General features: G+C 40.0%; 1 protein-coding gene across 7 annotated transcripts in view; it reads right to left on the bottom strand.

Annotated features, from left to right (window-relative positions):
* Positions 1-2,999: 2,999 nt before the first annotated feature.
* Positions 3,000-23,783, bottom strand: part of FN1 (fibronectin 1) — a 69,386-nt gene continuing 48,602 nt past the window's right edge. For 2 of the 7 annotated variants that reach the window (XM_004262747.4, XM_004262746.4), the window contains 18 exons: positions 23,578-23,694; positions 22,745-22,909; positions 22,064-22,219; positions 21,269-21,382; positions 20,174-20,443; positions 18,817-19,004; positions 17,883-17,970; positions 16,851-17,027; positions 15,983-16,072; positions 15,561-15,740; positions 14,344-14,433; positions 12,920-13,386; positions 11,782-11,920; positions 9,399-9,563; positions 7,395-7,520; positions 6,765-6,871; positions 4,074-4,184; positions 3,000-3,753 (listed from right to left, as the gene is read on the bottom strand). In XM_004262747.4, the coding sequence (XP_004262795.1) occupies positions 3,682-3,753; positions 4,074-4,184; positions 6,765-6,871; positions 7,395-7,520; positions 9,399-9,563; positions 11,782-11,920; positions 12,920-13,386; positions 14,344-14,433; positions 15,561-15,740; positions 15,983-16,072; positions 16,851-17,027; positions 17,883-17,970; positions 18,817-19,004; positions 20,174-20,443; positions 21,269-21,382; positions 22,064-22,219; positions 22,745-22,909; positions 23,578-23,694 (2,822 nt within the window). In that variant the 3' untranslated portion in view covers positions 3,000-3,681. The remainder of the gene's footprint in view (positions 3,754-4,073; positions 4,185-6,764; positions 6,872-7,394; positions 7,521-9,398; positions 9,564-11,781; positions 11,921-12,919; positions 13,387-14,343; positions 14,434-15,560; positions 15,741-15,982; positions 16,073-16,850; positions 17,028-17,882; positions 17,971-18,816; positions 19,005-20,173; positions 20,444-21,268; positions 21,383-22,063; positions 22,220-22,744; positions 22,910-23,577; positions 23,695-23,783) is intronic. The other 5 variants (XM_004262753.3, XM_004262752.4, XM_004262750.3 and 2 more) reach the window with 3 other exon arrangements.

Raw genomic sequence — 23,783 nt, forward strand, 5'->3', positions numbered from 1 at the left:
CTCATACCTTCATACCTAACTCTGCTGAGGAATGTTAAAAAAGGAATTTCCCGTTTGGGGCTTTCAGCTGAAGCATCATTTCTCTTGCTCTTTTATTACTTACAGTATTTTCTTCTCTTCCGTTGTAATTTATATAGATTTTTGTTTGCAATTCAAATTGAATCTCTTATTTTAACGAGACTATGAAATGGGATGATGTCGCAATGATAAATAACTTGCATCTCAAATATGACTGCCATATATACTCTAAAACTTTCTTAGTCTGAAAAATCCAGGGCAGGGCAAGGTGCTGCCCTGCTTTGTGCTGCGTCTGCTTTATCAGCCTTTGTGGTAATCTTTAAATGTCCCCAAACGTGAGAAGTCCCAAGAGTGATCTTTTTTTTAATGGTTGAAATGTATCTCCTGAAAATGGGATTTTTTAATTGGAGCCTGCCACTTTCCCTGTCGCAGTAATGGGAACTTACTGAATAGGAAGCAATTTCAGCACTTAAATGTGCTGATGTGTGTTTCTTAATCACTTTAATGAGTTTCATACAACTAGAAATGGAATAGAATTTTCAATGGAAATATAATTAAATGGAAAAGTCATTTCCTATACTTGTAATTTCCACCTGAGCATTTCTTTATTCGCCTCCGCAGACCGTGTGCCTTACGGGCTTATAGTGATAGTATACTGACTAACTTGCATAATTCACTCTGGTCATTAGAGCTGAAAACAACAAAAATACTCAACAATAAATTTTATTACAAATCACGTCCAGCAAGACAAGGTATAGCTTCAAAATTATGATTTTTCTTTTTAAACTCATATATTTACTACTTTTATCTGACTTTGCTTGAATTGCCAGTTTCTTGCCTGAATCCAGATTGGTCTTTTAATTATGCCTTTTCAGTCTGGCCTGCTTAAGACAATTCTCAGGAACAACAGTAACACGAGTCAGTAAAAACTGTAAAAGATCTTTGGAAATCCTTGTGTTTGAATGATTTTGCTGAGAAATAGTAAAAAAGAAAGTTTTACCGTTTTGCCTTGTGATGCCAAAACATAAAAGACCATTGAAATTTAATTTGTTCTGATTATCTACATGTAGTTACTGACTCACTATTGAAAGAGTTTCATTTGTAAATTTAATATATTGCTTTTGAGAATCTAGCAGACATTCTGGAAAAAGTGGTGCTTTTTAAAATCTTAAATGTGGAACTTGCAGATTTTACCTTTCAGTGTGCAAGTTTTTGATGGGCTCACTATGCATTTAATTAATATAGTCCAACTGGATTTACTTAAACTCACGTTGGGGAAAATCGTTTTAGGTTTGTCTCTAGATAAGTGGTTTGAAGCAAAGTCAGTCTCAACCCAAAGGTGTTCTTTCATTATGTTTTTAAATGTAAAGACCTTTCAATAGGATGGAGCTGAGGTGCAGACTTTCACAAGTTCAGTACCTGGGCTTCCTCTTCACATTAAAGATGGAGGCAGGAGCCCGCTTTCTCTTTGGTGTGTGTCTGCAGTGGGGCTTCCCCTTACACCGTGTGTGAATTTGTATTGGGTCATATTCTCTCTCCATGAACAATGATGACCCACGTATGTGGAACAGTCATTTAATATTCTTCCTGTGATTCTTCCTTTTTTCCACATGTACAGAGCAGCTCCCTTGGTAACTACTGGCTTGACAAAGCTAAAAGTTTAGTGATGTTAACAGAAGTCCGGGCTGTGAGTCTGTGTCCTGCTAAGGAAAACTCCTCTGAGCTGGAGTCCTGTCAAATTAGACTGTGGAACCTCTCCCCGGCTGGGATAGGGAGGGTGGGAGGGAGACGCAAGAGCGAGGGGATATGGGGATATATGTATATGTATGGCTGATTCACTTTGTTATACAGCAGAAACTAATGCACCATTGTAAAGCAATTATACTCCAATAAAGATGTAAAAAAAAAAACCACCTCTCCCTAATGAGATGCTAAATGGCAAGGAATTTTATAAACTAAATCCATTCCAACATGAGGTTTTTTTTGTTGTTTTTTTTTTAAAAACCAATGAACCCTGAGGAAATCTCTTTCTGTATTTAGTCTTAATATTTATTGCCAGGTATTTATTGATATTCTGTTACAGTGGTGTATAAAAAAGTGTTTTCCATGCCTTGTATATTATGAATGACTAATCTTTTACTAATTAATAATTGACTGTTTCCAGTGCTGCTATTCTACTATTTTGGATATGCCAGATTTAATCTCAAAGTTTTAGATTTGTTGGTTCCCCGAAGTTAAATTGAAAAATAAAAGGGCCTTTGTAGACCAGGACTGCACACAGTTTGTTCATCTGGGGCACTCCAGGGTCAGCTGGCATTTAAACAAGTTGGATTGACGTTATTATACCGCAGCGTTTCCTTAAGACAGAACCCCTCTATGCCATGCGATTTAAGTAGTTTTTTGGTGGTTTTTTGTTTTGTTTTGTTTTGTTTGGCTTTACTGTGCAGTATGCAGGATCTTAGTTCCCCGACCAGGGATCAAACCCGCTCTCCGTGAAGTGGAAGCGAGGAGTCCTAACCACTGGACCACCAGGGGATTCCCGATCTAAGTAGTTTTAACATCTCAGTCATCTTTTTATTTTCCTTGCAGGTAATCGCTTCGAATAGATGTTTATTTAATGAAGGACGGAAAGGAAGTGGGAGGGAGGAAGGAATTACAATGGTTAGAAAAGAACAATGAAAAGGTTGTTTCGATTATACTTCTGAAGAGCTAGCTAGCAAGTTAAGTATCTGAATGCACCTAAATCTGGTAAAGCGGAAAATATAAAGTTATCTCCATTACTGAAGAGATAAAATGACAAGACTGAATCTGGGTTTGGGGAGTGAGACTTAGAAAAGCTTGTACGTAAATCACCAAAATTTAGAGAGCCGTGCCCATCATGGTTTTTCAAATGTTTGCTGAATAGCAAAGAAAAAACATTCAGGAAGATTCTTATTTCCCCCCAAATTTCTGTATGTAAAAAAGAAGCCATGATGTTCAAGTTGTGGAATGTAAATCTTTTATTAAACAGTTGTCTTTCCACAGTAGTAAAGCTTTGGCATGTACAGTATAAAAAATAATCACCAACCATAATTAGACCAAATTCCTCTTATTAACTGCATACTAAGTGTCTTCAATACAATTTTTTCCATATAAAAATACAGGGAAAAGTTGATAAATAACAGGTAAGAGAAAGATTTCTAGGCAATACTAGAATCATTTGGAAATAGTGAGTACTGTGGATATTTCAAATATCACAGCAACAGGGACATGCTCTTCCTACAGTATTGTGGGCCAGATAGTTAAGTGGAAGCAGAAGTGTTTGGGTAACTTCCCTATTGAAAATTCTGGTAATATCATTTCAAGACATTTTGTATCTTGGTTGGTGCATGTGCTTCCCTATTGATCCCAATCCAAATCACAAGTTAGAAACATTTCATTTAAAATACTGAGCAGTATTGAATACTTTGGAGAGCTGGCAACATACTGCCCCATTTATGAGAAAAGTCTAAAAACACTCCCAGGGTGATGGTTGGAGAAGCTGTGAATTGAGCTGAAGCTGGAGAAGTTACTCCAGAGCAGAGGGCTTAAGAAAGAAACAAACTAAGCTGGGGTCTGCTAGCATCACTCCAGTTTGGATGGACCTTGACAGAGATCCGTGCTTGTTTCTCTGGGTTGGAAATATTACTCTCGGGAATCTTCTCTGTCAGCCTGTACATCTAAAGGCATGAAGCACTCAATTGGGCAGTTGACATTCTGTTAAAAAAGAAGAAGAAAAATTAACAGCAATGCTGTAAAGGCTACAGAGGAAAAAAGGGGAGGGTGGCTACTCTGATAATTACTTATGCATAGGAAAATATGTCTAGCTTTAAAAGCTTAGCTATGTATTGGGCAATGGGAGATGCTCAAGAGAACCCAAATTATGTTACAGGATACAATATTCTTTCTACTCTTAAGTCTTTTAAAAGTTTTTTAAAATTGGTTCATTCAGAAGAAAGGTACCTACAGAAAGAGGCTCCCTGCTATGTGCCTAATGGCATTTAGGGGAGAAACACGCAGGGTGCAAATGCACTTACAGTATTTGTTCTCTGATGGTATCTCTGCGAATACTGGTTGTAGGAGTGGCCAGTTGAGCCTTCGTGACCAGGTTCAGCCCCTGGTCTGCGGCAGTTGTCACAGCGCCAGCCCTGAGAGAGCAGAGGCATGAAGTCGGATGGGGTTTATGACAACACAAGAACATCGCAACTTAGAGCTTGTGTCGAAGAATTTCACCTCTTACGAGTCGGCAAAATATACGCAGTTAGTCACGAAGGAAGCTTTGAGGATGATTTCATGCACTTATAACTTGCAGAATACATGTTGGCTGATAACGCATGTTTTATAGCTGCCTCTATTGATGCTTTTCCTTTTTCCTGAAATGTCTTACAAACCCCACCCATCTGCTAAGGCTGATTCCAGTCCTGACTTCCTTAATAAGCTTTCCACACTACATGATGGAGGAGGTTTTCCTGGAATCCTAGAGCTTTTAAAAGGAACGTGAGATGACATGGACAGACACCCTCATTTTATAGGTAAGGGAAAGGAGACCCACAGGAATGACTGACTGGGGGGCGGGGAAGTCACACAGTGACCTGTGAGTGGAGTGGGACTGCCACCCAGCTGGGTGACTCCTGGTCATGTCCTTTCTACTGAGAGATCCTGGGACTTTCCAGTCATGTGAGCCGCCTTTTGCCTAAATTAACCTGAGTTGGGCTTTTCTCTTATAGCCAGAAGAACCCAAAGTAATACAATCACTTTCTTTCTTATATTGTCAGTGAAATATTTCAGACATATTTGTCCATTTAAAAGCATATTCCCCATAATACCTAAGACAGTACAGGTAAATACCTACTTTTATTTATAAGAATCAGTGAATCTTGCTTTCATATAAACACGTGACAGTTCCCACTCCTGTCTAAAGTGTTTCATTTCGCACTTCGCTTTAGAACAGAACAGGTGTCACACGTTAAAGGTTTCATGTACGTAAATCATAAGGCAGAGAGGCTGAAGTGAGACCAAAACCGACTTCTCAACAAATTCACTTTCCATCACACTTTTCTACACTGAGCACATGACCAGAGATGACTGAGTTCTGTGATCACGGTCTTTATATGTGTTAAAGAGAGACAGAGAGAGACTTTCCCCACCCAACCACGAGTGGTGGAATAAGGTCAGAGTAGCTTCCAGGGGCTGCCCTCAGCCAGACCCCTGAAGACCCTTCTCTGCTGCCAGTTTTATCTTCCTAAAAACCGTCTTCCATCATGTTCCCTTTCTCTTGGGCACCTGCAACTGGCTAATGCCAAAGGCATCAACCAGTGAGCCTTACCCGGGATTAGGGAGCATGCTCTTCAAGGACCAGAATTTGAAAAGCTGTTGGGGAGGGTATGTTTTCATTGAAAACAAAGGAATGTTATGTTTCATTGCTTTTATTTGAGTTATAAGGCATTTTATTTTGTAATTTCAAAGATTAGAGGAAAGCACAGCACTTTTCTGTTATATTGAAGTAGGACACAGATTAGAAATGGTTGAGGAGTACTGGCATGAATAATGGACTGCCGAGGCCCTCCATAAGTGGCCCCCACTTCTTCCCATTTAATGTCTTCCCACTAGACAGCAGGCAGAGGGTTGTTTCACTGGAGCCCACATGTGCCAGCTCCTTCCCATTCCAAGGGGCTGTGCTCGCCCTGCTCTCTCTGCTTCCCCCATCCCTCAACCAGATTGTAACCATCCTAAACCCCAGCCAGCGGACTATGCTGGTGGCACAGTGGTTAAGAATCCGCCTGCCAATGCAGGGGACATGGGTTCGAGCCCTGGTCTGGGAAGTCCCACATGCCACGGAGCAACTAAGCCCCTGTGCCACAACTACTGAGCCTGTACTCTAGAGCCCACAAGCCACAACTACTGAGCCCAAGTGCCACAACTACTGAAGCTCGTGCACCTAGAGCCCATGCTCTGCAACAAGAGAAGCCACTGCAGTGAGAAGCCGTGCACCGCAATGAAGAGTAGCCCCCGCTCGCCACAACTAGAGAAAGCCCACATGCAGCAACGAAGACCCAATGCAGCCAAAAATAAATAAATAAATAATTTTTTTAAAAAAACAACCCAAAACCCAGCCAGTTCATTCTTCTCTTTGCCACCAAACCTTTCCTGCTGACATCAGCCTACATGGGAACTGGGTTTGTCAGATCCACTCAGAACCTGACTTAATTAGCTGGACTTTCAATGTATGCTAATTTAATGTCTCCAGCTATATCATTAAGAGCCAGGACCATTTCTCACTCCCTCTGTGTGTCCCATATTCCTGAGCATAGCACTAGACCTATGGCAGGAATCTATTTGGGGATTGAGAGAGGGTACAAAGAAGTGGTATTTTCTTAGATCTGGGTATTCAAAATATTTAACAGCAGTATCACAGGGGCACCTGCCCAACAGAACGGAGCAAGAAGCCCAGTGCTACCCAGCGTTTAACACTTCAGTTGCTGAAGAACGGAGGCAGTCTGAGAATAGTAGGTATGGGGGAGGGGGCTAAGGCTGCCACAAAGGGGGAGAACTGGAAAGGGGTAGTCAGTAGCGTTATGTTCCAACAGGAGCTGAAGTATTTCCCCATTTCATAAGGTGCACTACCACACCTGTGTGCACAGCCCACAGGAAGCATAACTCTTAATCGTCCGTACAGGAACCTCCCCCCGTTGTCTAAATTGCACAGAGCCTGGCCTATCTGGTCTTACCCGCTGGCCTCCAAAGCACGTGCAGGAGCAAATGGCACCAAGATATTCTTTCTGCCACTGTTCTCCCACGTGGTACGTCTTCCCATCGTCGTAACACGTTGCCTCATCTACGTGGACACACAAATCATAAGCGCGTGTAAGACTGAGAACAATAATACAGACTTGACCCCTCTACGGGGGTGGGTTTGTTTCTCTCCTAAATTTGTCATCACAGCCCACGTGCCACGTGTTAATGGGAATCATCCGTAAGAGAGGTACTGCTGTATAGGTCTTAGGGCAGCATTTCCAAAGACTAGATCTAATAAACTGGAAACGGTTCAGTGCAAAGATAGAGATCATATTTTAAAAGTTGAATCTAAAGACCCGTAAGGCTTTCTTGTTACATTTCACTGCAGATTATGGTCAAAATACTCAGGTCGGAAAAGTGCTAAAGTGCCCTATAACAACATTAAATTATGGCTCGTTTTTGAAGCTTGTCTCTGCTGTCCCAAATCAAAAGATTAACAAACCCACCGTTCACTCCTCAAGAAGACCTAAAGTCTCCAATCACTTCTGGGGATGAGAGTTACAGCTCAGTAATGAAGGTGGGAGCGCTCAAAAAGGCACTAAAAGTGATTTGTGGCAACGTACGGGGATCGCACTTGAATTCTCCTTTTCCATTTCCAAGACACGTGCAGCTCATCATCTGGCCACTTTCTCCCTGACGATCCCACTTCTCTCCAATCTTGTAGTTCACACCATTATCATGGCACCATTCTGGGGGGTGGGGAAGATCAGAGGCAAGGAGTTATTGGCGTGTTCTGACTCACAAGATGGTGAGCGTACTGGGACATGTCACCAGATTTTCAAAGCCAGGTATCTGGAAGGAGTGGCAAGGAAAGATGAAGGTCATGATCCCTCTGACAAACCACTTTTTTGGTTGGATTTGAAAATATTATCTTTACCACTTAACATTTTCTCAGATATTTTAAGATCCAGTCTATTCCATCATAATCGTTTCACAAGAATAGTCAATGACCTTCATTTGAATTCTCCCTATTAAGGTTTAAAATTGGGAAGGCTAAAAATAGTTAATAGATGAAAAGTCACTTTTGGATTTGCAGAGATCCTGGATACAAAGTTCAATTAACCAAAAAGCAAAGATCAGCTGGTTTCTACACACTACGACCTGTTTCTTGTAAATGGGAAAAGTGAAAGAATAAACCTATGTATCAAAACAAAAACAAAATGATAAATCAATGGTTATCATTCCTACAAATAAGACTGGTTCTAAGGAATATCTAAGATTCACAGTTATATATCTTTAACTACCATACATAAAAGATGACTTTTTAATCTTCAAAGTTTATACTAAAACAAAACAAACTTTGGAAGTTTATATAATACACACAACTTCTGTTTTGTCAACAAGTCAGTCATTCCTAAAACTTTAAAAAAGTTAGTCAATCATTATGACATCTAAGTGAAGAATATGTAAGTTGAGCCAAAGAATCACATAAATCAACTTACAGCTCTGCTCCCACAGTTGCGCCCTAAGTACTTACATAGGTAATAAATATACAGACTTAAAAATAGCTCAGTTTCAGAAATTTAAAACCCCTAATTGATGCCAAATGTTAAAACTTCCAACTCCTAAACAGCATATGACACTTCTTTCTATTTTCAGATGGTCAAGCACAGTAGTCTGCATTAAAAAAATCAGTTGTGTTTATATTTCAGTCTGAATTAAACCAATTCGTGTATACAAGTTAAGTAAAGTACTCTTAAGATCGTTTAAAAATCATTATGTCATATTTCACCCAGTACAATTCCTGGATATGTCTATAGGAGGCTTGTTACAAGGCATAATGATTAACACCTATGAAAATGAACCAATTTTCAATAATAATCACATCCTCTAAAAACAAAGCAGAACCAAAGGATTTAAAAATTCTGATACTAAACCTCAAAGCATGATAAGTCATTCCTAGGATTATTTTAACTAAAAAATAATTTTAAATAATAAAATCCTTTTATACTTTGAAAATCAAATCTTTTTCAATTGAAGTTGATTCTTAATTATCTACAAATGGATTATCTGTACTCTCCACATTACTTGGCAAGATTCAAGCTACCCAATGTGTGTATGTGTATGATATGAGTGTGTATGTGAGATATGAAAGAGTGTGTGTGTGTGGGTGTGAGTGTGTATATATACTATGATATATGTATATTTGGTTTGTGTTGAAAGAGGTAGAATATTTGTAAGTATAAATGTTCACCTCTGAGCTCACTCAACACTACAGATTAAAAGAGACTTGAGGTTCCATTGTGTCTCTGATACCCTTCATTAGACCTGGCTCCAAAGAGTCTGACTTTATTCATTTCACAAAAAAATTTTTTAAATCATATTACCGTCGCAAATTTATTTTTAATTAATAGTCATATTGAAATACAACCCTTGAGATGAAGCAATACTCAACAAGTAAAATTTCCCATCATTTTTATATGATGCAAAATGTTACTTTGAGTCAAGCAGTCTCTACTCGTTTGCTTCATGTTTGGAAGAGGTTGCATCTGCCAAACATGCTTCCTCCTTTGGCACATTGTGAGAATGCATGGAACTGCAAGAGGTGGACAAAGCAAGCTACTCACTAGATGAATCACATCTGAAATGACCACTGCCAAAGCCTAAGCACTGGCATGAGAGTTTAAAGCCAGATTCAGACAATCGCTCCCACTCCTCTCCAATGGCATAATGGGAAACCGTGTAGGGGTCGAAGCACGAGTCATCCGTGGGTTGGTTTAGGCCTTGGTCAACTACATGAAGAAAAGGAGAAAAAGGCAAAAAAAAAAAAAAAAGAAAAGAAAAAGACATCTTATTATGGTTTTGGACCATAAGAAGAGAACTGAATTATTGTATATAATGACTTATTCGAAAACAAAAAACCCCGTAGCACTAAAAAGCACTCATCTGTTCTATCAGTGCATCAACTGCTCTAATAAACAATGCTTAGATTTTGCTAGTGAACACTTGCCACAAGCCTCTTAAAAGGAGCCCATCTTTCACTTTTGCCCTCAGTTCTAAAAAAAAAATCATTTCTAGTAAATCTAGTCTATATAACATGGAACAGATCATGAGGCAATTAAGAATTTCAGTGGTATGCGAAGGCTGGAAATTCCTCTCCATCAGTACCTGAGTGACCCTAAGCTAGTTATTTAACATTTCTCTGCCTTATTTCCCTCCTCTGTAATATGGGGATAAAAATAAAAATATCTCTACCTACTCAGGATCTTGTGAAGATTACATGAGATCATGAATTCAAAGCACTGGCCTATTACCAACACTTAGAAAGTGCTCGCCAAATAAAGAATAATCATTAGGGGGCATCTTTTGCTTTTAATGCAAAAGGTGTCACAGTTTTATATACCATTAAAATGTGATCGCATTTATTTTATTGCATTTTTTTGGTATAATAGTGCAAAAAGCCTAGATTTTGTACAGTCTTTTCATAATGGTCAGACTGCTTTACTCTGTCAATAAAACCAACTGTTCCAGATGAGGGAAAGCAATGGGATATCGGTGGCTTAGAAATTAAGTAATGGAATCTCTTCATGTGGCTTAGATCTGGTCTTTATGTTTTGGGAGAGCTTATTTTAAAATAATCTATGCAAACAAAGCATGCTTCAAATTATTCTCTAAAAACCAAGTCAACTTCTGTGACTTTGAATCCCACTGCGTGTATTTTTTCCACAGTGCAAAAATCAAAAGCTCAAAAGCAACAGATAATTGGAGTGTCTAACAGTTTGAAAGGCATCACAGTGGAAGGAAATAGAGTTTTGTTGGAACTAACATGTCTGAAATGTCTCAAAGCTGGGAGAACCTGGCTAGAACGCAGAATAGTGCTGCTGGGCATAAGGAGTCGGAAAGAAAAACGGAAGGAACTTAAACTGCTATGAGGGGTTTCAATAACCTTCCTAAAGATAGCCAGGAGTTAAAATTCCACCTGACCAAATTCCATCTGCAGATGGAATCTTTTTTTAAAAAATGATGTGGAAAAAGCACAAAGACCTTTGTGCTCTTGAAAATTCCTTTCACATGGCATTCTACTAGCAAAACCACACGAAGCAAAACGTGTGCATTACCATGGATATATAACACAATAAGCACAGGATAATACCACCCCCCCCCAAAAAATAAACTGCTTAATTCACAGGCTTTTTTACATATGAAAGAACACAGTCACCTATCGAATGAGGAAGAAGCCTGAGGTTAAGTAACTGGCCCGAGCAATAAAGCCTGTCACTTGGCAGACAGAATTCAGCACTCCCTGCTGATGGGGAATGGAGAACCCTCCAGTTGGAGAATTTGGGATTCATGATTTTGATTATTCCCTATCTCATGTTTCTTGATGACTCTCCAGCTTCCTGGAGTTTGAGAAGCTGGGTGATACACTACTGGTTTAACAGAACTTTCCAGGTGCTACAAAGAGTCAGTGACCATTTAACCTCATTGTGGTTTTAGGCCTATATAATCATGAAATAACATGGGAATAAGGGAGCTCTTTGGACAGAAATGGGCTATGTTGGTAGCATTTTACATCAGGATCAAAACCCAGCAGGCATTGATGTCGGCAGATAAGGAATTTCCTTTACAGGTAATCACTTTCAGCACTTAAAACTTAGGAGGACAGCAACCTGGTAAGATGAAGAGGGTCTGGGAACAGAGATCAGGAGACTTGTGTCCTATATCAACCCAGATACTCCCTAGCCGGGACTCACAGTGTTGGACCAAACAATATTTGAAGTCCTTTCCAGGTCTATCATCATATCACTGTTTGAGACTCTATTTATGTATGTGTTTTACAAGATACTACGATACTCTGAGGGGAAAATAATTGAATTTAAAGTTGCTCAGTTACTTCATGGAATTATTTCCTAAAGTCAAAAGACAACAGCAAGAAAGGAACAGTCACTTGAAGAAGCATCTCTGGGGTAGTCCAGAACTTTTGCCCAAATAACCCCGACGTTCACATACCAGAATTGCCCACGGTAACTACTTGCTCCCGAACCTTGTGCCTCTTCTGGTCTTTTATTGCCTCCACTATGATGTTGTAGGTGGCCCCTCTGGTAAGACCCGTCAAGGTGGCACTAGCAGAAGTTCCAGGAACTCGGAACTGCAATTATTAGCACATCCAAAGTAGGGGAGAAAGCATTATAGTGAGGAATTGATATGACTTTCCCTATTCTCTTCTCAGTAACTCTTACTGTGTAAACACAGCAAAGGGAGACAAAGATGAAGAGTGTAAAGGTCCCAACCAGAGAAGGAGAGAAATGGAGCTTGAGTGAGGGGCTATCGTTTCTACATGACAGATTTTCCTGCCAAAAATCTACCCTACGTGCTCCACAGTTACCAGGAACCCTCACTAATTCTAGAGACAGCCTCCTCTTCATCCTGCTGTAGTTGCAGTCTGGGCAAGCCCACTGGCAGCCGTGGCCATGCTGCCCCCTTCACATAAAACGTGGATGCTGTGCTATGTGGGATACACATTCATCCCACACAAGTGGCATCTGACCCCAACGTGGGGTCCTTCAAACCCTTTGCCAAATCCTCAAACTCATGTTTCTAAGCTCATAAATCCCCCACAGTGTAGTCAGTTTTTAAAAGTCTGCCACTTTCTAAAAATAAGAAAACAGTGAACATTGATATCAGCAAGACACATTAAAGCATAGAAGTTTTAGTCAGAGAATCAATCACTTATAGGCACAGCTTCAGCCAAATTCTTTCTCCTTTGACTTATTGTAGATAATGGGATTCTTCAAGGACAAACCGTAATGATGGCATTTTAGCCCTTCCTGGACAAAAGCAAATTCAGGCAGAATCTCTCTCTCTCTCTCTCTTTTCTAAGATCATTCTTTGTCTATATTACCATGGAACCTCAAATGATCAATAATAATAGAAATGATTTTATTCTCTACTAAAGGAAAGCTAATGACACTCTTTGGAACATCCCCTAAAGCTGTACTGAGATTAAAAAAGAAAATCAGGACTTAAGCAGGCCACCTTTCTAAGAGGTTCTAGAAGTACGCCACTGGACATCAGAGCTCTGGTCACTTCAGTAGCCTAGCTTAGTTTTTTCCCAGGCTGCCCAGAAGTAAAGAGAAACATGAATTACCTGCAAGGGTTCTTCATCAATGCCAACTGGATGACATGAAATGATATACTCAGAGCTTTCCTGGAATGGGGTCCATGAGATTGTTGTCTGAGAGAGAGCTTCTTGTCCTGTAGAAGCATTTGGATTGAGTCCCAGAACGTGAGGGTAGAGATGATGGTCTACGTCTCCCCTGGGGACAGGACCAATTTGGATCTCCTCATTTACATTCGGTGGATACGGTCTTGGCCTATGCCTTACGGGGCTGGCCATTGTGGGCGGTGTGGTTCGCCTAAAACCATGCTCCTCAAAGATCATTTGTTGCCCAAGACTGGGCTGCTGACCAGAAGTGCCAGGAAGCTGAATACCGTTTCCAGTGTCATACCCAGGGTTGGTGATGAAAGGGGTCTTTTGAACTGTGGAGGGAACATCCAGGATCTCTGGTCCATGAAGATTGGGGTGTGGAAGGGTTACCAGTTGGGGAAGCTCATCTAGCCAAGAGAGGTTAGAGCCAAAAAAAGCAAAGCGTGTTAAGCTCCCGGAAGTAGCCTCGGGAGCCGTTATCAGTTCAGGCAACAATGACTATTTTTCAATCAGATCAAAGCTCCTGGAAAATTAGCAGTTCTTAGGTCACAAAACACTTTTTTTCCAGAAAGAAATCTTTATGATTTTTCTCAAAGTTTTCTTTATAGTTTGGAACGAAAAAAGTGTTAGTATGAATTTATCATACACACAAAGCTTTGAACCGCTGAGCCCCATAGAAGCTGCCTCTGCTCAAATTAAGCCTAACGGAACTGAAATATGCAGCCTTTTTTCTCTGTTTCACTTGAGAATCATGTTATGAGGACTAGAATCCAGACTAATTATATCAGCGTCTGAAGTATGAGAATTCCAGAGGTTTGGTGCAGTAGTTTTTCACAGTTTGAAATGCTAAGAACAGATTAAAATACACACATAAAATTTATTTTAAAATTCTCCTATCAGCATAAATAAAGCATTTTCTTCAAATTAAACTGAAATTGGATAAAAAAGTAAGACATTAGTTCGAAGTTTTAGAAACCAAATAATAAATAAAGACAAATGAGAAAGATTTTTCCCTCCCCTCCCCCTTCTTATAAAAACATTTTTAACTTCAAAAGAATGTATAGAAGAACAGCAACGATCGCAGCTTGGCTTTTACATTTTAATATCCGGTTTGAAGTTTTTAAAGATGAATCAAAGGCTTTTATATTGACTGGCTAGGAAAAAAATAAAACAGTTCTGCAGATGGTTAGCTTATTCCTGCTATCAAAGAGCACAGCATACATGCTATGCTGTTAGAGGGAAAAAAAAAGTTTCATGAGAAATGCATCGAAACCTGGAGCACTTTTGCCCTGCAAAATGAATCATTCATAATTAGTTTTGTTTTGGCCATCTCCCTGTTAACCACCGAGGAAGGTGCTCTTTACCTGTCTTTTTCCTCCCGATCAGAGGCTCACTCTTCTGATTGTTCTTGAGGGCAATGACTTGGATTGTGTACTCGATTCCTGGTTCCAGACCTGATGGAAGGACAGATCATCACATTATGTCTGTGGGCTCAGCTAGTCAAATGAAAGTTGATCTCACCAGGAGATACTACTGGGAAGCAAGCTTCCTCTCTCCAGCTGGCCACTGGCCTCTTGAAAGGCAAAACTGACTTCGTTTTGCTTCTGCAAACACTCAAATACTCTGTATACAATAGCCACTTAGCAAATTAATTATCTTCCTGTCAAGTCTGACACCTGAATAAGCACTTTACTTTTCCTGGGTATTCGGTTCACATGGGGTCTCATCTGCCCTTCTGAATTCAAGAAAATCCATCAGCGTTGCACACTGCCAGCGAAATACACACTTGGGAGAGATCAGTGCAGACTGTATACATGAATCTACTTAGGCCTAACAAACAGATGGCTCTCAGTGGCAGGATCAATGAAAAAGTTAGACTACAAAAAAGTGCTCTGCAGGAAAGAGTGACCACTCTTTGTGTGGTCCCTGTAGGAAGTATCCAATTCAACGCCTTCCATATCTGATTCTATTTTCCTGTCTCCAAGGTTTCTAAAGAAGCAGTGTCTCCTTCTGGTACCTGTGTGTTCTATAGGATTTTTAAGTCTAGATAGCCTATATACACAGTTTACCGTACAATCTCTTGGACAAAAACAATACCAGAGGCCTATGATCTCTTATTCCCCATCCCAAGCACTCTCTCCAGTATGGATGACTGGGAAGCACTTTGCCTCAAGACCTATCCTGTGAAACCGGATAATGAGGGCCATCGCAGGTGGCACTCTGGCAAATCCTGCAGACTTATCATTCTTTAGGTTGCTGAGTGAGAGAACAGTATCAAAATTTGCTAGTTTGCTTTGAAAAATGTCTTTTTCTAGGAAGAACTGATAGCTGTCTGGCAACTATACAGAAGATAAAAAGATTCTAGCTATGCCATTATGACAGTATTGAAATTATTGCTTTGTTGTGAATTCTGAGATGTATCAAGCTTGACAGCTCCTCCATAGAGAATGCTTTTTGAAGTTGTCAGAAATGGGGCTTCTTGTTCTCATGGTACAGCACCAAAGACACAGTTGGAGTCTGCTAAGCACTTTGTGTGTCCTAGAGAGTAAAGAGGAAAACGGCAGCATGGAAGCAGCAATACCAGTAATAGTAGCTTCTGTGACACCAGGGCGGGGCCGAGGGACCACTTCTCTGGGAGGGGACCCGGGCTTCTCATACTTGATGATGTAACCAGTAATCCTGGCACGAGGTGGCTGCCATGATAACAGCAGAGAGTTGGGTGTGGTGGCCAGGAAATGCAGGTTGGATGGTGCATCAATGGCTAAAAGAAAACAAAGTTACATCTCTTTAAGGAAATGAATAACCAAGAAAATTATTCCCACATTCTTTTCCCAGCCCTTAAAAACAGACTTGAGAGAATCTGAGAGTTCTGTAAACAGTAAAAATGATTCACTGTGATCTGGAATACAAAAGTATCAGCCTCATTTTTGTTGCTCAAGTTCACGTGACTGATCACACAAACATATAAGTCAGTGGCATTTCTTCAGTAGAAAGTGTAGTTACCAGTAGAGGCGTCGATGACCACAGGGGAGCTCCGGGCATTGTCATTCAAGGTGTACAAGTGGATCTTGTAGTCAGTGCCGGGTTGTAAACCTGGGATTGGTGAAGAGATGATTTTTATCTGATCTTCATTTACTAGGAAAATTTTCAAACTCATCTGCAATTTTCATGGTTCCTCCTATCATTGCCTGTTTATACAGACCAAGGAAGTGGTTCACATTTGAACAATAAATTAGAGCATGGTATGGGTGTTAACTGCTCATGAGAAGGACATCTCAAAAGAAAGGCACAGATGCACAAAAAGACACTGGCTAAAATAAATTTTAAAATCCCAAAATGCTGTTAGAAGTCACTATCTTGGTGATAGGGGTGAGCACCTGCTGACTGTGTTTTATCAGATGGTCACTGGTTGGGAACTGGAATCAGAATTTTCAATCTCAAAAAGACCTAAATTGACCCAGATATTGAACATTATCTGACAACAACTTTGATCTCTATGAAGTAGTGTCGTTTGCTTTTTCAAATTTAATTCTGCTTTATAATCTACGTGAATGTTAAGAAGTAGACACTATCACTGAGTTTCTTTTGGCTCTCAAGCATTATGTATATATATATTTTTTCCCATAAGAGAGGGTTCATTGATGAAAGATCTCTGATGAATGGGACTTATGCCATTCCTCTGGCAAACATCAGACAAAACCAGGCGTTCACAGGACAAAATGTTTTGATCATGGGATGAAAATACGTTGTAAAAAAATAGAGCTGGGTTATCATAAAACACTGAAGATAAATTTAATCAGTGTAAGTGGTAGAAAGACTAATAAGCTAATTTATGTTGTGAATGGCAGTTATCAAATGTGAGCTCCCGGACCTGTGATGGTGTAGCTTCTGACATCTGGCTTGATGGTTCTCTGAATCGGAGTCTGGCCGTTGGCTGGGATGGCATCGACTTGGAAGCCGGTGATCGTCTCAGTCTTGGTTCTCCAGCTAATGGTGATGGTGGTCTCAGTAGCATCTGTCACACGGGCCCTTCTTGGAGGGCTGACATCTGCACAGGATGACAGCCAGAGATTAGTGCCTGGCTGGCTCATATAGGTAAGGTTTCGATATTTTAAAACGTTTCTTTATTCTATACAAATACATCAATTTCTACACATGACTAATAATGTATAGATTTTCTCCTGTGGCGTCGAGAGAAAAAGCAGACAGTAATTAGGAAGCATGAAAATATTCACCTCGTGTACTATTTTTTTTAAGAACTGGAAAGCTTTACAAGTACTGTCAGTGGTTCCCAAGGCTGGCTTTCTATATCTACAAATACCTCAGTGAGTGTTAAAATTATTGTTATTATAATATAAAATATGTGTAATCATATAAGGAAGGTATATATATAATAATGTATTGCTAGTATTTTCTCATTCTTATATAGATTCATATTTTTTTCTCAACAGGTGCAACGCCATCCCTATTTCATAGATGAGAAGACTTTTGACACTTTACGTGATTTCTGAGAAAGAATAACTGTGGGTTATTGTTATGGCAGAAAACTAGAACCCGGGCCCAGTACTGTCCAACCCTTACTGCACTGTTAGATACAACAGAAGCCAACGCGTCCTCCTCAAACTTAACTCTATGAAAACAAATTCTAACCAGTAGAACATAACTTGGTGTTAGTCTTAGTTTACTGCACCAACTCTAGCACATCATGAAGTGATTGCACGTACGCGCCAGTAGACCACTTTCTGGAGAGGCACAGGAGGCAACAGTGGTAACTGGGAAAGCAAATCTATTTCCAAACTGGGAATCATCCCACTGTTCACTTAGTGATCTAGAAAGCATTTGCCATTCTTTAATTTTTGTTTATCCAGAACGTTTTTTGACACTAAAAAGTTTGATTACTCACTCTCCAGAGTCGTGACGACCCCCTGAGCTGGTCTGCTTGTCAAAGTGTCCTTTAGAGCATAGACGCTCACTTCATACTTAGTGGCCACCTAGAAAGAAGGGCGCAGTAAGCTTTAGCAATGTGATCTTCTGAAGCCCAGGAATTTTCACTCCAGCGTTAGAAAAAAATGCAATGGTTAGAAAAGAAAAAGTAAGCTAGCAAAACCCGCAGAACTGTAAGTTCCTATATTAATTTCCTTCCTACACTGACAAGATATTTAATTACATGAATTAAAAAATGCACCTGGGGTTGAGCCCAAGTAAGCCATAACTTACATATTTATGCTAAGCTGATACAAAATGAGGAAAATGGTATTAGCCTGTTTTTCTCTTTGATGATCTGACAGGTGCAAATCATGAATTTTTCTGATCATAGAGAGGCAAAGAGAATAGTCTATCTCTGAACCCTCTTTCTGTAGTTTCTCCTGGAATTGGCCTTATGTTAAGAAGGAGAACAATTTCCTAGGTTCCTGGCTAGCTTTCTGTATGCACATCTAGAAGGATTAAAAATGACTTAAGGAAGGTAGTATCAGGCTGGGTTGGTAAAAACTGGAGAATATTCCTTGCAAAGGTAACAGGGCTGAGAAAAAGCATAACTAAAGTAGATTTATGCATTCAGCCTATGGATATATAAATTGCCCCCCCTTCACACACAATACAACATTTTAAAATAAACAGAATACACTTAAAGAGCTATGCAACATCCAATGCTGCTCATAAAATTCTGTCCCTGATAGCTTAGGTCAACACAAAGTAATTCTACTTGATACAAAATTATGATAAATTTAATTTGACGGCAGAGGCAAAGAACACAGATTTATTATATTTCCACCACCTTCAACTGTGTAAGAAATGACCTACTTCTTTAGTCCAATGAGAAAAAGGACACTTCTTACCATGAGTCCTGATACAACCACAGATGAGCTATCGGGAGCAAGGTTGATTTCCTTCATTGGTCCGGTCTTCTCCTTAGGGGTCACTCGCACTCGATATCCAGTGAGCTGAACATTGGGTGCCGTCCACTGGGCGGCCAGGCTGGTTGGTGAAACCTGAGTGAACTTCAGGTTGGTTGGTGCAGGAATGGCTGTCAGGATGGTCATTGGTTAGAGGTTATTTTACAGTAAATGGGGAAAGGGGGAAAATAAAGTGACTTCCGAGAAGTAGATAGGTTGTACTTGTTTGGTTGGGTGGGTACCCTAGTCAAGCAAAGATTCAGTACAAGAAAGGACAAAAGGGGGTGCAAAATGAAGAAAACGTTTGCTGAAAAATATGTGTTTTTTATCCAGCAGTGCTCAGAATCACTGGAAGCACTTGGGTAAATGCCAAAACTCTGAGACTTAAGGTTTTAGCAGTTGGTTTTTTTGCTTTCCCTTAATAAATTAAAGTCAAATTGGCTTATTGGCCATTAGGATTGATCTTTCCATTTCTATGGAAAGATGAGCAGTAGCCCCTTTCTGACAGAAATTATCTTTGCATGGAAAACCACCTCACAGAGTATTTCATCCCTCCAAAGACAGAATTATGATTTTATTCTCTTTGTTTGGACCTCATGGAGGATATCACTGCTAAATTTGAAGTATTCTCTGTGGTGCAGCAGCAGAAGAAAATTGGCTCACAACAGAAGCAGAAAAGAGAAGCAAAGAGCAATAATATAGATTGTCACCTCCAGGGTTTATGCTGTCACGAGGAGACATCTTTAGCATTCCACTCTGCTTTAGAAATAAAGCATGAGAGTTTAAAGAAGGTGGAAAGCATTTGCCCTATCAACTGTTTCCTATGTGTCTGATTCTCAATCCTTTTAGCAAATTATACACCTAGCACATTATCTCTAACCAGAGAAGGAAGGTCTTACCCACGTGTTCTCAGAATCCTGCTGCTATGAAATGGCCCAGTTTGGGTTCCTTAGGATGCCAAATTTCTTTCCTTTACATACAATGAGCATAAGTAACCACAGAGAGTCAAGGCTTAGGAAATAATCCACAATTTTCATGTTCTCTTCAAATGTCTCGCTTTATAACCTTGTTTGGAAACCAAGCTACTCCAAAATTTCCTTTCATTAGACTTTATGTAAACGTCACCTACATTTTATTGCTTCTTACTATTCTTCTTTAAAGAGGGTCTTTCCTAATAGACAGGTGGATTTTGGGGGTACCCACTTGCACGGGAATCGATAGCCTGATAAAGTAGAATGCATTCAGCAGGGCATAAAGCCGCTGCTCCCATGAGCACCCAGCAGTGCAATTAACGATATACCTGTGGACTGGGTTCCAATCAGGGGCTGGCTCTCCATATCATCGTGCAAGGCAACCACACTGACTGTGTACTCAGAACCCGGCCTGAGGCCTTGCAGCTCTGCAGTCTCTTCTTCACCATCAGGTGCAGGGAATAGCTCATGGATTCCATCCTCAGGGCTCGAGTAGGTCACCCTGTACCTGGAAACTTGCCCCTGTGGGCTTTCCCAAGCAATTTTGATGGAATCGACATCCACATCAGTGAATGCCAGTCCTTTAGGGCGATCAATGTCTGTTAGGCAAATTAATGGTAAGAGGTTATGTGAAAAGCAAGTTGCGAAATAAGCATTTTTATAACATGCAAAGCAGTTCTGCAGATACCATTTTTCTTTGATGAATTAAATTCCAATTAACCCACTATTAAATGGAAAATTACTTGATCCTTGCTTAAGGCTTTTTAGTTCAGAAAATATTTAATGTCGCATCACTTATTAAAACATAGGTGTACATGAGATGCGGAGATACCCTGCAAAATGTCCCCAGATGAGGATTTATTTATATTCATTTTAAGATATTCTACCAAGATTTGTTTTTGCAATGTGATGTTAGTCTCACAGACCTGGATTTTTTATACCTTGGAAATGGCAAAGTTGATTTTCAATGTTAGATTCAGATTGTTATATTCTTTCTTTAACTCTCCCCCTCCCTCCCCATTGAATATTGTAATGTATGTATATTTAATATAAATATAATATTTACATTAAACGTTGGTCCAGCCACAGTCTGGTCCAGCCACAAATGCTCGAAACATAATAGTTTCATGAGGCACACTTCAATCAACTTTACCATCCAGTTGTAGAAAAGAAGGTGCTAGCAAAATATTTTGTAGATTTGCTATAGGCTAATAAGATTTTGCTGAGGCGATTTGAGCAGGAGAAATTCAAAGCACAGCAACTAACTATGGTAGTTCCACAACTTCTCTCCCTATATGTTCATTCCTTGGCACTGAGAAGGAAAAATGTTTGCAAAGAGCTCAGCTCAAGATACAAACTAGGTATCCAGACACCTAAGCACAAAATTTGACTTTGAACATGGAAAACAGGCACTGGTTACATACTGGTTACTGCTGTCTGAACCAGAGGCTGACTCTCTCCGTTTCGATTCTGAGCGTAGACACTAACCACGTACTCAACTGTGGGCTGCAAGCCTTCAATTGTCATTTCTGTTTGATCTGCAAAGGGAGTGAAAAGAAAAGGCAGCATCTATGTCATTCACTATGACAACCAAGTGACTTTCAGAGTTCGGTAGTAAATGCGTGGTGGCCTGGAATTTTCATTTGCAGAATTAGCATGAAAATATGGAGGAGTCACACATGGATTTCCTCTTGGACAGACACGTTCATTGCTAATACAAATTACCATATTGGAGTGAAGCCACACTAAAGGATAAGCTCTAAAATTGAATATGATGCCACCAACAATGAATGATGCTGCTCTTGAGAAAACGAAAATTAACTGGACTTTAAAATATTGCCTTAGAATCCTAATTTCACAATTACTTTATATGAAAACAAAACCAAGAGCTAAAAGAATCTTTAAAAGTCAGTTAGGCCCATCTCTGCCTTCTTAGTGTGCAAGATAAACAAAACCACAAAGATGAACCTACTAATTCAAGATGTCCACACCATCAAACACTGCTACACATGTAAAAACAGAAATGCACTCATCCTAAAAATTCTACCATGGAGGGAGCTGTTAACAGCCTTGAGCCCCGAATTCACAAATGGGGAAACTCTGACACGTGATACGAAACTGTATAGTACTCAGAGCCAGGTAGTCATTTATTTAAAAAAGCATATTGTGCGGTCCTACTCTGTTTATCCTGATGTATGTGAGGTGCTGGCTATTCTTACCTGGACCTGCAGTCATTGTTTTCGATGGTCCTGGGCCATTTTTAGGAGTAGTGGTCACTCTGTAACCGGTAACGGGGGAACTTGAAGGCAGCCACCTGACACTAATGCTGTTGTCCTGGACATCAGTCACTTGCATCTGGGATGGTTTGTCAATTTCTACAAATAAAAACCAGGAGAAACCAATGAAGCCCCCGTCCATGGGGACAAGACTAGACAAGTCCTCATCTCCAGTTCTGATACAGATAGAATAATCTCTTACTACTATTAATGACCCCCAGGTGTTTCTTTTGCAGAAACACAGAGAATTTCGGGAGGTGGTACCTGCATCTTGATACTGCCTATTTTCAAGATGGCTGCTTCATTCACAAAGAAACTACATTTCCTGTAGATGTTTGCCTCCTTACCTTATTAGCTCATCTCTTCATTCATTAACAAATATTTACTCAACATCCTCTGTCCCTGTCTCTATTATAGGCTCATGGAATACATCCATCAACAAAACAGACAAAAATCCTTGCCCTTGGGGTGCTTCCTTGTATATCTGGCTCAAAACTCTGTAGCTGTTGCTTCATCTTATTAAAAAAGAAAATCAATTCCACAATGAAGAAAATACTTTGGGAGAACATAGTAAAAGCTATCTGAGTAAATGAGCCTGTGTCATCCCAGAAGACGAGTCAGTACCTGTTCGGTAATCAATGGAAATGGGCTTGCTGCTTGCCGGGCTGTCCCCACGGCCAGTGACAGCATAAACGGTGATGGTGTAGTCTGCTCCAGGTTTAAGACCACTGATGGTAGCTGTAGACTTGCTCCCAGGCACAGTGAACTCCTGGACAGGGCTACTTCCTCCTGTTTGAAAAGGGATGAATTTAAAGTGTGAGGGGCTGAGAGACACTTAGGGATTGCTGAGTAACTGAATTAACGTATTGAGAGCAGCTTGTAAGTTACATATTTGCTTATTCCCTTTAAAAAAGTGCTATTAAATAGGGCCTGAACAGAAAGGTCTATTTATTTATGCAGGTAGTAAGCCTTGATGAGTGTGTAAAAATTGAGAGAAAATTGCAGTTCATGCTATTTTAACATTCCAGCTTTAACATGTGGTAGATTAAAATTAGAAAGGGAGAGAAGGTAGTCCTCAACCCAAGGTTGCATATATTGTGGTCTTTTTTCAAAATCTTAATGGAATACATTCATGTTAAATAAAATTTTGAAAATATAGGAAAGGAAAAGGAAGATAAATACAAATCACTTATCATTTCACCACTGATAATACACTTGTGAATTTAAAATCCCTCCTCAGCTCTGTTGTTCCCCTCTAGTATTATACAAACAACTTTTTATCTTGATTTTGCCACCAGTTATGTCGTACATATTTCCCACATACTCTTAGAAAGAAGTCAAGGCTCCAGCGAATGGACTTGTCAAAGCTTCTTTAATTATGTATCCATTGCTGGGCTTTCGTGTTACCCATGACAGAATACTCAATCAGACTGTGAAGTAGCACTTCACTAACGCACCTGTTTCTCCATAGGTGATCCTGTAATATCTCACTGTAACGGCCGGAGCATCCCAGCTGATCAACAGGCTAGTGGGGGTGGCAGCGATGACTTCCAGGTCCCTTGGAACATCAGAAACTAGAAAAACATGGGAAAGTTTTCACATCCGTAACTTTCAAAGGATGCCCAGATCCACCTTTTGCTCATTTTCCGGGTCACTGCCTTTA

Source organism: Orcinus orca, chromosome 7 (genome assembly GCF_937001465.1).
Source record: "Orcinus orca chromosome 7, mOrcOrc1.1, whole genome shotgun sequence".
In the NCBI taxonomy this organism is placed as follows: domain Eukaryota; kingdom Metazoa; phylum Chordata; class Mammalia; order Artiodactyla; family Delphinidae; genus Orcinus; species Orcinus orca.